This window comes from Microtus pennsylvanicus, chromosome 12 (assembly GCF_037038515.1).
Source record: "Microtus pennsylvanicus isolate mMicPen1 chromosome 12, mMicPen1.hap1, whole genome shotgun sequence".
NCBI lineage: Eukaryota > Metazoa > Chordata > Mammalia > Rodentia > Cricetidae > Microtus > Microtus pennsylvanicus.
The window spans coordinates 36,092,777-36,106,130 of NC_134590.1; the positions used below are offsets into that span (position 1 = coordinate 36,092,777).

The 13,354-nt window shown below is 46.4% G+C and overlaps 1 protein-coding gene across 1 annotated transcript in view; it reads right to left on the bottom strand.

Annotated features, from left to right (window-relative positions):
- The window catches only part of Fam114a1 (family with sequence similarity 114 member A1), a 66,555-nt gene that overhangs the window by 17,347 nt on the left and 35,854 nt on the right, over positions 1-13,354 (bottom strand). The window contains exons 6-8 of the mRNA XM_075943430.1: positions 12,862-12,996; positions 8,977-9,129; positions 2,786-2,909 (exon numbers count right to left, since the gene is read on the bottom strand). Coding sequence (XP_075799545.1) covers positions 2,786-2,909; positions 8,977-9,129; positions 12,862-12,996 — 412 coding nt within the window. The remainder of the gene's footprint in view (positions 1-2,785; positions 2,910-8,976; positions 9,130-12,861; positions 12,997-13,354) is intronic.

The following is a 13,354-nucleotide window of genomic DNA, read 5'->3' on the forward strand; positions in this document are numbered from 1 at the left end:
AAAATGCTTAGATTTCTGCCAGAATTTTGCTCTTGGAATTTTTTTCACATTCCACTGGTAAGATTCCTTTCCCGTGTGTTTGGGTAACCCCTCCACCCTCCTGGATTTTGGGTAACCCCTCTAGCCTCTTGGAGCTGTCACACGCCACGGGATGGGGTTGGTTCTACAACAACACCTCTGGTGTCTCTCCCAGAGCCTCATTAAGAATCTGAATGACATTTATTTATTAAATTAAGTTAATGAAAATTAATAGTGTTTTGATCATCTGGAGATGCCCTTTGGGGAAAATGGATCTATTACAGGAGCTAATAGGCTTTTGTCATGGAAAGAGAGACAAATTTACCATCTCTCCACCTTCCAGCCCCCAATTTTCTCAAAATATGACATTTAGCACTTCGGTGTGTGTGCGTGCGCATGAGTGCATGTGCGTGCTTGTGTGTCTGTGTGTGAATCTCAATTTACGGAATGAGGCTCTGTAGTATGAGAACATACCACGTTGCCTGTGGCGACATTTTCTTTCAGCAGTACAGACTCAAGTCTCCTCTCTAAGGAGCGGCACCGACAAGAAGCGGTGTGGTTTCACTCTGCATTAGCAACAACGTCTCTGATGTCTATGAGAACATGGAGTTGTGGGTGTGCATGTGTGTGTGCGTCCATGTGTCCCAGTGTGGGTGTGGATGCATCCGTGGCTGTGGCTATGTGCATGCAGCATGCCTGGAGAGGCCGGAGGACAACACTGGTTCATTCCTCAGGGGTCTTTCCCATGTTGTTGGAGACCAGGTCTCTCACTGGCCAGGAACTTCAAGGAAGAGGCAGAGGCCAGACTAGCTGGCCTACAAGCTTGCTTCTGCCACCTCTTCCCAGCTGAGATTACAGGAGTATGTCACTGATTTTGTCAAGCACTCTATTGGCTGAGCCCTCTCCTCAGCTCTGGGGTCCATTTTTAAAAATCCTTTCTGAATGTCACGCCAGCAGGAACAAGATCTAACTCATGTATCATGAGCTTGAAGAAGAGCCTCATTGGGGTGATGGTTAGGGCTGGAAAGGGGCATCTATAGGTTTATCTTGGGTCCCCAAAGCCTTTGTGTTTGAGCTTTGACTAAAGGCATATAATACTGCATCTGGGAACAAAACGTTTCTGTGACTTGACGGTGACAGTGTGAATGCGTATTGTCACCACTCTGCATGGTAGGGCGTGACAGGTACAATGATGAATAGAAGCTGCAGCTTACTCTGACTCCCCACTCTCCCTGGTATTGCGTTGACACACTGCACAAGAATAACGCCAGCTAACGTATTTGAGCAGTTCTGTATGCCAAGATCCGTAACGTATGTTTTTATGTATGTATTTACTCTGAGCCTCTGACAGGTCCTGGACTATGCAGCACTGTCTCCAGGATGTAGTAGAGATATATACTCTTTTCATCAGGGCCAGGGGACTTGTTCAAGAAATTACTGGAAAGGTTTCCAGTGGGATTTTCTATTGCTCCTAGAAGCAGCTAACCTTGAATCTGCGGTTGCTCTGACCATTGGCACAAACTCCAGGGAGCCCCTGTGGTATGGTGCCTATAACTGTCATATCTGTAGGAAGGCACCCTGTATATAGCAAATGCTTGACTCTATTCCTCACTGGATGACCAGTGTAGTAACTGGTAATGGCCAACTTTGAGATTCTTTTCTCTTCTTAAAAGAAGCCTCGCTTCTCTTACAAAGGCGCTGGATGCCTGTGGGTTCAGGTCACTTCTGAGGCTGTGGGGGATTGAATGAGAATGGCCGCATAGATTCATATATTTGAATGCTGTCTCCAGTTGTGGACTGTTTAGGATGAATTAGGTGTGGCCTTGTTGGAGGAGGAGGTGTGTCACTGGGAGGTGGCTTTGAGGTTTCAAAAGTCCTTGCTAGGCCCAGTCTCTCTCTCTCTCTCTCTCTCTCTCTCTCTCTCTCTCTCTCTCTCTCTCTCTCTCTCTCCTGAAGATTAGGATGTAAGTTCTTAGCTTCTGCTCCAGCTCCATGCTTATCTGCTTGCCTCCACATTCGCCACCATAGTAGTCATGGACCAATCTTTTGAAACTGTAATTAAATGCCTTCTTTCATAAACTTCCTTCATCATGGTGTCTCTTCATGGCAATAGAAAAGCAACTAAGACAAGGCGGAAGGCTGTCGAGATGTGTATACCTCACTCACTCACTCTGTGATCTTCAACTTGAAACACCTCATCCTGGGGCACTTGGAGAAAATGGCACAACCAGGGCAGAACTGTACTTCTTGTGTGGTGCCGGGAACTGAACTCGGGCTCTCATACGGCTAGGCACTGTTGTGTTGCTAGGCTACCAGCCTCCTACACCAAAACTGTACTATTCAGATCTCCACATCCCATGTATTCACACGGGACACATGTAAATGCACAACTCCTCCACACAGGGATGAAAAGGAATAACAAAGTTATCAAGACTTATGCACCATGGTCATCAGTTGCAGCCTACAACATCAACACGCGGAATAAGAAGTGCAACGTCCACGATAGTCATTTAGGCCCAGCCAACTGCGCTCTCGTCATTTGACTTTCTGCATTTACTGTGGGCTGGTGATGAGCCCGGAACCATGCAGAGAAAGGATGGGGCTCCTGCTCAGCAAAGAGAGGGCTATCCTGTGACCAGCCCAGGTACCCACAACAGCTGCACAGGGCGTTCAAGACGAGCACCTGAATTAAGTAAACCCAGTTCAAAGGGCTGTTTTCTCAGCAACTGCGTCCCATGGGTTTATCTTGGTGTTTATGTCTCTTTACCTTGTTCTTCTGGACTTGCTTCACTCTCTGATTCTTTGGCTACAAAGATGTCTTTGATAGAAATTAGGTCATTTTTCAAGAGTTCTAGCTTCTCTCCATCCAGCGATGCTAAAAATGACTGAACCTGGAAAAAAAATAGGTCATCTTAAGTGTCATCGTTTCTTCTTGTGAACACAGACCAGGCTGGCCTCGAACTCACAGAGATCCACTTGCCTGTCTCCAGTTTTCTCAAGACAAGTGAGAGAGCAGCGGGGCGGGAGGTAAGGGAGAGTTGGCTCTGCACCCGCCCATTCAGAGCATCGGCTCCCTGGGCCTCAGGCTATTCATTCCTTTACTATCCCTATTACATCTCAGTATATAGTCCAGACTGGCCTTGAATTGACTTTAAGGTCCAGGCCGGTCTTGAACCTGAGCTCCTCTTGCCTCAGTTTCTGAACTACTGTTATAGGAACAAGTTGCCACGCAGGACTAATTATCTCGTTCCTAAGGCAGGACCCGCACTTCCTTATGGTCCTTTGTGCGGTAAAGAACAAATATGAAGCAAATGGCACCGGTCAATGGGGGTGGGAACCATTTATCATAGTGGCTAAAACACACTTTGACCTCCAGACAGCTCAAATATCAGTTCCTCACTCACTAATTGCTGACCCTGTATAATTTATATTCCTACGCCTTGGCTCTATCTATGAAGTAGGGGCTGTGGATATCTATCTTACAAGGTCACCTTGACCATTAAAGCAAAAGAACTGGCTTAAAACCTATGATGCTCAATAAATGAAATATCAAACACACACACACATAGAGCCACATAAGTTCTTATTAGACAAGACTTACACTAAGTTTACAAAAATGCCCAAGGCACTTTTTCCATTTCTGAGAGCTAAGAGTCTAGAGCAGTTTCTCACACTGTGGGCCGTGTATCCGATATCCTGAATATCAGATATTGATATTACGATTCATAACAGTCACAGAATTACAGTCAGGAAGCAGCAGTGGAATAATTACATAGTTGGGGGCCACCACAACCTGAGGAGCTGTATTAAAGGGTGACAGCATCAGGAAGGCTGAGAACCTCTGCTGTGGAGGAAGGAAGAAGCCCAAATCAACCGGTTTCAGCCTGAATAGATGTGGGCGAAGGGCACAGCAGGGTCATTCTGCCTTGGGGGGGGGGGCTAAGGAGCTGGGCAGGGAGAGCTTGGGAGAAGAGGACTGACCTCACCCCTGCTCCCCTTCGGAGTCTCTCTTCTGACAGTACCCTCTGTGCACACTTCAAAACAAGTACAGATGGCCAGCCATCCTCTGAAGACTAATTTGAATTTCCAGATTGGTCACGGGGCATGAAATATCATATTAGAAAATGAGGTAAGGCTGTAAGTTTTTATTTTTTCATTTTGCAAGTCAGATGCTGGAGGGAGCTCAGTCCTCCCTGGGTTAGGTTGCAGTGTTCATGGGGCAGTAGATCAACACACCAGGCTAAGAGTCAGGCAGGGCATCCAGCCTGACAGACTCCATTTTCCTGAGTGCTTAAGCACATCACTGGGTGCCTGCCCAAGGCTCTGGAGGACGCTTGGCAGGAAATCAACATGAAGCCCATTAGCCGTGCAGTTCGGCAGGTAGCAGCCAATGTGCTCTGTGGCTCCTGGCCAGTCCTTCTGGCCTTGGCCTTCTGAGAGCCTGCCTTTTACTATGCTCTGTTTCCCCATTGGGCCACAGTGATGTGCACTGAACTGTGGTCGGATTCAAGAATAAATAATAAATAATCATGCATTCTTCAATACTAAAGGAATGCTGACTGACTGCTTGGTACTAGGTAGAGTATTGTTCAGGTCACACGAGGGTAGACAGGGTGTCCATGAAAAGAAAAAAATGCAACCGAGTGTAATGGAGACAAAATGATTCATTTTTCACATTTATTATGTATCACACTGCCGGGTCTGGCTTAGAACCAATCTGATCCTATTTAATATTGTGTGTGTGTATGATGAAGGTGTGATATGTGTGTGCACAATGAAGGTGTGGTGTGTGTGTGTGCACAATGACCGTATGGTGTGTGTGTGTGTGCACAATGACCGTATGGTGTGTGTGTGTGTGTGTGCACAATGACCATATGGTGTGTGTGTGTGTGCACAATGACCGTATGGTGTGTGTGTGTGTGCACAATGACCGTATGGTGTGTGTGTGTGTGCACAATGACCGTATGGTGTGTGTGTGTGTGTGTGTGCACGATGACAGTGTATGTGTGCATGATGACGGTGCGGTGTGTGTGTGCATGGATTGTTATGTGGGTGTTAAGGTCTGACCCCCAGTCCTCATGACTATGTAGTAGGCACTTTTAACCACTGAGCCCTCTCTCCAGCACCAATTCTTCCTGCCTTCCTTTTTCCTTGCTGAGCCTGAATCTCAGCCAATGAAATAACAGTGGACGCAATGAGCGTCCTTTCTTGTCCACAGCTTTCGAATGGCAGCGTCCTCTCTACTTCCTCAGGTTAATGGGACTCAGAAGACCATAAAGCACTAGAGAATGGTGCCATCCAATACTCCTTTTAGACTTGGACACAGGGGAGTCCACAGGACACACGGGATGCTTCCTCTTTCAGAGTGCCCTCCAGGTTACTGAGTGGGTCTCTTTCCTGAGTTGTGTTGAGGCCAGTGTGAACCCGGGTGATGACTAGAGGCAGGTGCTTGCAAGGGGATGTGGGTGGAGCTGGAACAATGGTATCTCCCTTACCCGTGCACAGCAGTTTGAGGCAAAAGGCAGTTGGAGTCTTACACATGTAAACATAGGCAACTTAGTTAAATTTGTGTTTCAGACACGCAATGATTGTTTTCTTAGTATAAGTGGGTCTCGAATAATTTGTAGGATGTATTTATTGAGAGTTCGATTTTAGGGAGTCATCCTGTGAAGTTTTTTTCTACTGTCTGTTTTCGAGGTGGTTGAGACTTGAACTCAGGACCCCGCATATGCTAGGTAAGCCCTTTGCCTCCCTCCAAACTACAAAGGCCTGAAGCCCTTTTCTTATTCACTTTATTTCTCACATGTTTAGTGTGTGTGCATGTGTGTGTGTGTGTGTGTGTGTGTGTGTGTGTGCGCGCGCGCATGCACATAAAGAGCAGAGATTTTCTCCCTCTGCCCCTTGGGTTCCAGGGGATCAAACTCAGGTCACAGTCTTGGCAGCAAGTGCTTGCACCCGATGTGCCATTTGCTGGCCCTTATTTTTAAGTTTAGATTGAATTTAAACAACTTCTTTTCAGTGCTAGGGACTGAACCCAGGACCCTGTGCATGATCTATCCCTGAGCTTTATCCTCCATCATTTTAAAATTTCTTTCCATCCACTTTTAATCTGAGACAGAGTCTCCTTAGGTTTTCAAGGTTGGCCTTGAACTCACTCTGTAACCCAGACAAGCCTCGAATCTGAAGCCAATCTGCGTCAGGCTCCTCAATGGCTGGGATTCAGGCCCATGTCACCATGCTTGTATCTATGGGGCACAGCGTGGTGACTTGACATGTGCACACCCTGGGTGCATCATGCCAGTGAAGGTATCTATGAAACATTGCCTCACACCATTGTTGTGGTGAGAATGTTTTAAGTTTATTTTTCCAGCAATTTTGAAATATGTGCATTTCCATCACCCCCAGTCACCGCGCTATAAATACATCTCTGGTAGGCACAGGGTGTCATTAGCTGTGCCTGAAGACCTCAATAAGGGCTTCCGCTTGTATTCCTGTGGGGGGCCTGTGTCCTTTAATCTAACCCCTGAGTACAGGAAGCCGCCTGCTGACCAGGTTCTCCGACTTCTGCTGGTTTTCACATAGATGTGTAGGACTGCTTATGACAGCACCACCCAGAGCGTTTTACAAGTTCTGCATTGCTCCCTGACTGTCACAGAAAGCTCCAGGCTGGGGAAAGAAAGCTTGTGGAAACAATTCACAAAGGGAAGATATGATCCCCTCTGGGACGTTCCCCAAAGGCCCCTGAGTTGAAGGCTTGCTCCCTAGCTTGGAGTTACTGGAAGGTGGTAAAGCCTTTGTGGGTGGGGGCAGGGAGAGATGTTAGGCCACTGGAGACCTATCCTTGGAGGGGGCTCTTCCTCTCTTTTGCTTCCTGGGCCTGAGTGAGTGGGTTGTTCCACTCTCTTGTTTCGCTGTATGGCCCAGAGCGAGGTGGCCAATTCCTCATGGATGGGACCTTATGAAATTCACACCTGTAATCTCAGCACTCAAGAGGCGGAGGCAGGAGGATTGTTTGAAGAACCCAAGGGCTGTTTTGCAACTGAGGTCTGTGATGGAACCAACCAGAATGCAACCTCTCTACTATTGTCTCCTGTAATGTTGTAAATAATAACAACAACAGATATTTAGAGCATCAGAGCGCATGTAAAATACAAAGCCATCAACGCTATGTTTACTCAAACCCGTGGGCGTGCTAAGCAGCAGCTGGCATTTACTGAGCACCTTATTTGTACCAGTCACGCCGCTACGAGCTCTTTCGCAGGCTATCTCACGGAATCCCTTTTGAAATCCTGCGAGGCGGGTTTTACCATCATCGTCATGTCAAGCAGATTGCAAGAAGAGAGGTCCAGATTCCCACAGCCTCAAATTGATGTATAATCACATAAAGGCTGATTCCAGACTCAGCTTTCACGGGGAGAATTTTGTGCTTTGGTGGGAAATTGCATTTTTATTTTTACCGGATTATGAGATTCTGAATGTAGGGAGCAATTTTACAACTGTGCAAATTGCGCAAGGCTGATGGCAGTGGGAAGCCGTCTCTCTACAGACACACAGCAGGATTTTAGGTGAGTTTTATAGGCGGAGGGCAGTCTGCCCCCCTCCCCCCGCCCGTTGGCAAGCTTGGGTCTATTTGCAACTATGATTCAACATTCTTTCTCTGGTTTTCTCTACAGCTGGCCATGACACCTGCCTGTTTTCCTCATTTAATTAATGAACTAAGTAAGATCTTTATTAGGTGCTTATTTTGTATCAGTATGAGTCATGATTTTCATCTTTTTGTTTCATTTAAAAAAAAATTATCCTTCAACAGTGTTTTTGCTTGCTCGCTTGCTTTTTTTTTAATAGTTTAATTTTTAAATTCTATTTGTGTGTGCTCACAGAGGCCAGAGGACAGCCTGCAGGTGTGAATCAGTTCTCCGTCCACCTTGGGCATCCTGGAGATTGAACTCGGGTAGTCAGGCTTGGCAGCACGTGCCTTTGCCTGTGGAGCCATCCCCTAGCACGGTTGGCTTCTTTCCTGAGACAGAGTCTCATAAAGCCTAGCCTTGCCTCCAATCCATAGCGAATCATCTTCCTGGCGTCACGTGGGAGAGTATGAATGTATAGGTGATGGAGGAAGGCCATTGGTTAAATAAAGAAACTGCCTTGGCCCTGATAGGACAGAAAATTAGGTAGGCGGAGTAAACAGAACAGAATGCTGGGAAGAAGGGAAGTGAGCTAGACGCCATGCTGCTCTCTCCAGGGCAGACGCGATGAAGCTCCGACCCAGGATAGACGTAGGCTAGAATCTTCCTGGTAAGCGCACCTCATGGTGCTACACACATTAATAGAAATGGGCCAAGCAGTGTTTATATGAATACAGTTTCTGTGTCGTTATTTTGGGGCATAAGCTAGCCAGTCGGTCGGGAGCTGGGTGGCAGGAACACAGCAGCCCGTAGCTCCCTCAACATATAGGGCTGTCTGTTTGGTAATCTAGGCTTCATAGGTTTCTCAGTGGGAGCATTTTCAAATAGGTCTTGGAGGGAAGGGATGGCTTTGTCTTTTTTGACCCAGATATTCTGATGAAGGTGACCAAATAAGTAACGCCGAACTCACGAAACAACACACACTTGAGGTCCACAGTCTAACAGAAATACAAGCCATCCTGTCTTCACTGGGTAGAATAAAGGCACGGGCTGGTGAGGGATCTCTGATCTGGGAATGAGATCGCCAAAAAGAGGGCCTGGCTGGCAAGTTTAAGAGCAGCCTTTTCTGCCCTGAGGAGGGGTAGTAAGCCTTCTGGGCTGGGTAGAATAACAGGTGAGCACAGGGCGAGAGGAAACCGTAAGTGGCTAGAGGGGACATCAAGCTGGACAGCTCATGAGACCTCAGCATAAGTCACGAGGTGAGAAAACATGTTGTTTTGCTAAGGAAACGCATCACCCAATAAGGCTGTTCAAATGACCCATGTGGATGTACCTTGCTCTCACTCTCATTGGACAGAATTTCCAAGGCTTCCAGGTGTGACAAACCTTGATATTCATCGAAAAGCAACCCGTAGTGTGCAGTCCTCTCCACTGTGAGCTGCTGGGCCAGCCTCTGCTTCTCCTTCTCCTTGGCCTCTCTCAGCATCTGCAGAGACACAATGGTCATGTACTAGACAGCTCCTTCCATGCTGCCTTCCTGTGCAAGATACAGAGGTGGTGGGGAAGACAGACGTTAACTGAAAAATCACCTTTATCACTTGGAATTTCTCAAAATGATTCTTTGTGAGTAGGTGGTAGTGGGTTCTCCCTCATGACCTCACTGGCTCTGGGTGAGTGGGTTTGGTTTCCAGTACTAGGTATACTTTCCCTATTGTTGAGAGGACATTGGGTCTAATTAGAAAGCTGTTGGTTACTGCCTAGGTATCTGTGCCACTATTACACCCTTCCCCATGCTGGTCATTGCTTTAGTTCATGGGCATCAGAACTGGCTAGGACTATGGGTGGCTCTTGTTCCTTGGAGGCTTGCATGGTGCCTTCTGTTACCATAAAAAACTAGTCCTCAGGGAGGAGGTTTTCAGATTCCCCATGAAGTCTCATCACCATGGCTACCGAAACAAGACATGAACAAAGACAACACCAATGGATATGCTAATGTGAAGGGGGGAAGCTAGTGGGGCCTCAACCCTACGTAAAAATCTATAGGCAACTAAGGAATGCTGAGAGATACTTGGAAGGGCCCCCAAGTATCCCAAACCGAATGGTCAGCCTAAAAACATATATATATATATATATATATATATATATATATATATATATATGTGTAACTTTATACAGACTAAGCAGGTTGTGTTTATATGCTTCGAAATTATATACACGCACACGTTACAGTAATTAAGGAAATACACACACACACAGGTTAAGAGAATAGAGGCCACGAATTTGAGACAGAGTAAGGGGCCAATGGAAAGGGTTGAAGAGAGGAAAAGGAGGGGGGAAGACAATGTAATTATATTTTATTTAAAATATACATTTTAAAAGAATGGTAAATAGATACATGATTGATACTGTTTACTAATGTTTACCTATTCTGTTTCATTTCTCCTCTGAGCCAAGCAAAGCAAGCCTCCGAGCCTAGGAGTAAGAGCAAAAGGAAGCACACAGGGGCTCTGCTGCTGCCCACTGAGGTCTTCTCCCACCTGGTTGATTCTTTTCTCAAGTGTTCTCAAGTGTCCACACTTTCTATACTGACAGTTTTCAGTGCACTAGACATAAAGTGAGGAAATGACCGCTCCAAGGGATGGCTGAGGAGAAGGGGTTTACTGTAGATATGAGAGAGAGAACTGCCAGAGGCAGTGGACAGGTCCAGAGCCGGGAGAGGGAGTAACACAAACATGGCCGGCTGGTAGACTGAATGCAGCCATGACAGGAGAGAGACGGGGAGAGAGAGAGAGAGGAAGGAAAGAGAGACAGCAAAGAGGAGAGAGGGCCAAGAGCAAAGAGGAGAGAGAGAGAGAAAGAGAGAGAGAGAGAGAGAGAGCAAGAAAGAGGAAAAAGAGCTTTGCAGAAATGGCAGGGTTATACAGGAATGAGAAGCTGGAGGAAGGGAAGCCCACAGGCTGAAGAAGTTTTGGGTTACAGGGTGGGGAGGTGGGGTGAGAAGAGCTGAGAGGAGCCACAGGTACTGAGTGTGCCTGGAGGCCAGCATGCACTTTGATATGCAAACAGCACCACAGTTAGCCTGACACTGGGAAATGGCAATTCTTTGCTATCTTACTGAGAATTCTCTGCCCAGGTAGATTTCAAAACAGAAAGAGGCTGGCCTGAGTTTCCTGTTACATTTTTAAAAAAATTTCCATGAAGGAAGCATGAGACATCTTCAGTGAAAAGAGTTAACAAATGAACACCAAATAGAAATCGGCTTATTTTTTTGGGCTGAATTTCCATTCACATTAATAACATCTGTCTTTCCTTCCTCAATTCCCTTCTTTTCTTCTTTCCTCTCCTCTCCCTTCACTTCCCTTCCTCTTCCCTCCTATCACCTACATTTGCAGTGTTGGGGATGGAACCCAGGCCTTGTGCATACTAAATAAGAGACACCCCCAACCCCTCCAGTTATTTTGTTGTTTAAATACAAAGATGACAGAATGGAGGCTATCCATTATTAACAATATTCTGCACTTGCTTGCTTTGGTGCTAGGCATCTTTTATTTGATTTCTCATTAAATTTACAAGGACATTACGTTTATGGAGTCCTTTAATATCTGCAGAGAGCCCCATAAATACACGGGCCAAGGCCACAAGGTCACAGGGGGAAGATCATCCAGGAATAGAGGCTATTATGTGCCAATAAAACAGGCAGCCTCATTTTCCTTTTGGGTTCTTAAGGTTGTTAGCCAAGAACTCGCTAGGCTGTGGAAGGAATTCTCTCTCCTGTCTCTCTTGAGGACTAAATTAGTAAGGTTCTGACTGTTAAGGTTTTCAAAATAACCCAGTGAAACCATTACTGGGAAGGTTTAACACTTGTAATAAAACTCAGCAGCCTCCCTGACCTCAGAGCACTAGAGGCTGGGGTAGGGGCTGTCCTATTGGCTTTAGTGACAATACCCAGAGGACCCATGCCCTTTCCAAAGCTTCTTAAGCAGTGTGGAATCTGGCACACTTCCACCCAGTCTTCCCTTTGGTCCTCCTTCACTGGGGCTCTGACATAAACCTGCTCTGATGGTCCTCCCAGGCCCCATTGGTCCTCCTTCACTGGGGTTCTGATATGTACCTGCTCTGATGGTCCTCCCAGGCCCCATTGGTCCTCCTTCACTGGGGTTCTGATATGTACCTGCTCTGATGGTCCTCCCAGGCCTGTTTTCTCTCAGATAGTAACTCCCTGAACATCTCAGCCCACCTCATGATCTACTCTGTGAGGAACAAGAGCGATCCACAGGCTGAAAGGCTTCCCTGTCCTAGGCCCTCCACTGCTCTCTTTGCACCAGAACAGCCACAGTGATCCTTTCTGAGCCCAGGTCAGTTCCTGTCACCTTCCTCCCCCAGCTCACTGACAGCCCTGCAAGTGCCCTCCACGAGGCGCCAACATCTGCAGCCATTGCACCCTGCTTTCGTCGTTGACAATTCCCATTGAGAGCTACTCTCTCAGCTGTAGCGTCCTTGCTGGCCTTTGTGGGTGCTGAGCAGCACATTTCCCTGCACGGTGCAACCTTTTAAATGTAGCTAGCCTGCAGCTGTGACCAAAAGAAGTATGGTAGTTTGGGAAAGGAACTCAGGCCCCTTCTTCATTTCACAACAAAAATAGCTAGAATTTGCCAGATTTTAGACTCAAGTTTTACTGCTCCAACATCATCATCATCTTACCTGGAACAGAAGTTGTACATGTATGTATACATGTGTGCCTTATCAGGTTCTGGGCTAGCTCGTGTAACTGTCACAACATAGTTATTAGGAAGTATTGCTGTCACCTCGTCGCACAGGGGATAAACTGAGGCACAGAGCTGGAAAGCATGGAAAAACCTTCAACAGATTACTAAATAAATAAGTATGCAAGTGTGACTAATATGCTGCCCTTTGGTGAGAGAGCAAGAGCGTGTGTGTGCACGCACGTGTGGGTGCATGTGCGCATGCACATATGTTCCATCTATATGCACAGCAACATGCAAACTCCTATATCCAAATGCGTATTTATCACAATATCTGTGTTTACTGACTGCGTGCACAAGGGACCATTAACAGTGCTTGCTCCTCATGGGGATTTCAGTGGAGTGTGTCAGAAACTTAGCTTTCTTGCTACTTTTTGTGCCACTTAAGTTTGAACACGTGCTTTGACTTTATTGGCTGAAAGGAGAAAATCGATAGAGGATCTATCTAGTCCAACCTGGGACAAGGAAACGGTTCTCTCCATCAGCGTCTTGGTGCGCTTAAACCCTGGGTCGCTTTCTGCGAGGACATTCATGGTTTTCTTTCCAATGAATTCCAGAGCATCCAGACCTCCGCTTAAGACGCTTTTGCCCTGCAAATGAGAAAACCACGGGAGATTAGGTTTTCCTACAGCTTGCTGTTTTGCAGTGGCCCGCAGTTCCAATGTACCCGTCACTCTCTTCAAGTATTAAAATCAATAGAAAACAAGTTTTTCACACCATGAGATTGAACATTTATATAATTCCTGTTTCTTTTCTTCTTGAAAAAAGCATGTCTTGTATAATTGTGGTATTATTAAAAAATGGTGCTGAGGGGGGAAAACAGTACACGTTAGGGATTTGTGTCAGCAGCTCTGGGCATATCAATAGATATGTATCCATGACAAAAAATTAACAGATGACCCAATTGCCTTGTTCGTTTGAAAGAATTTTAGCATAAGTAACGGTATT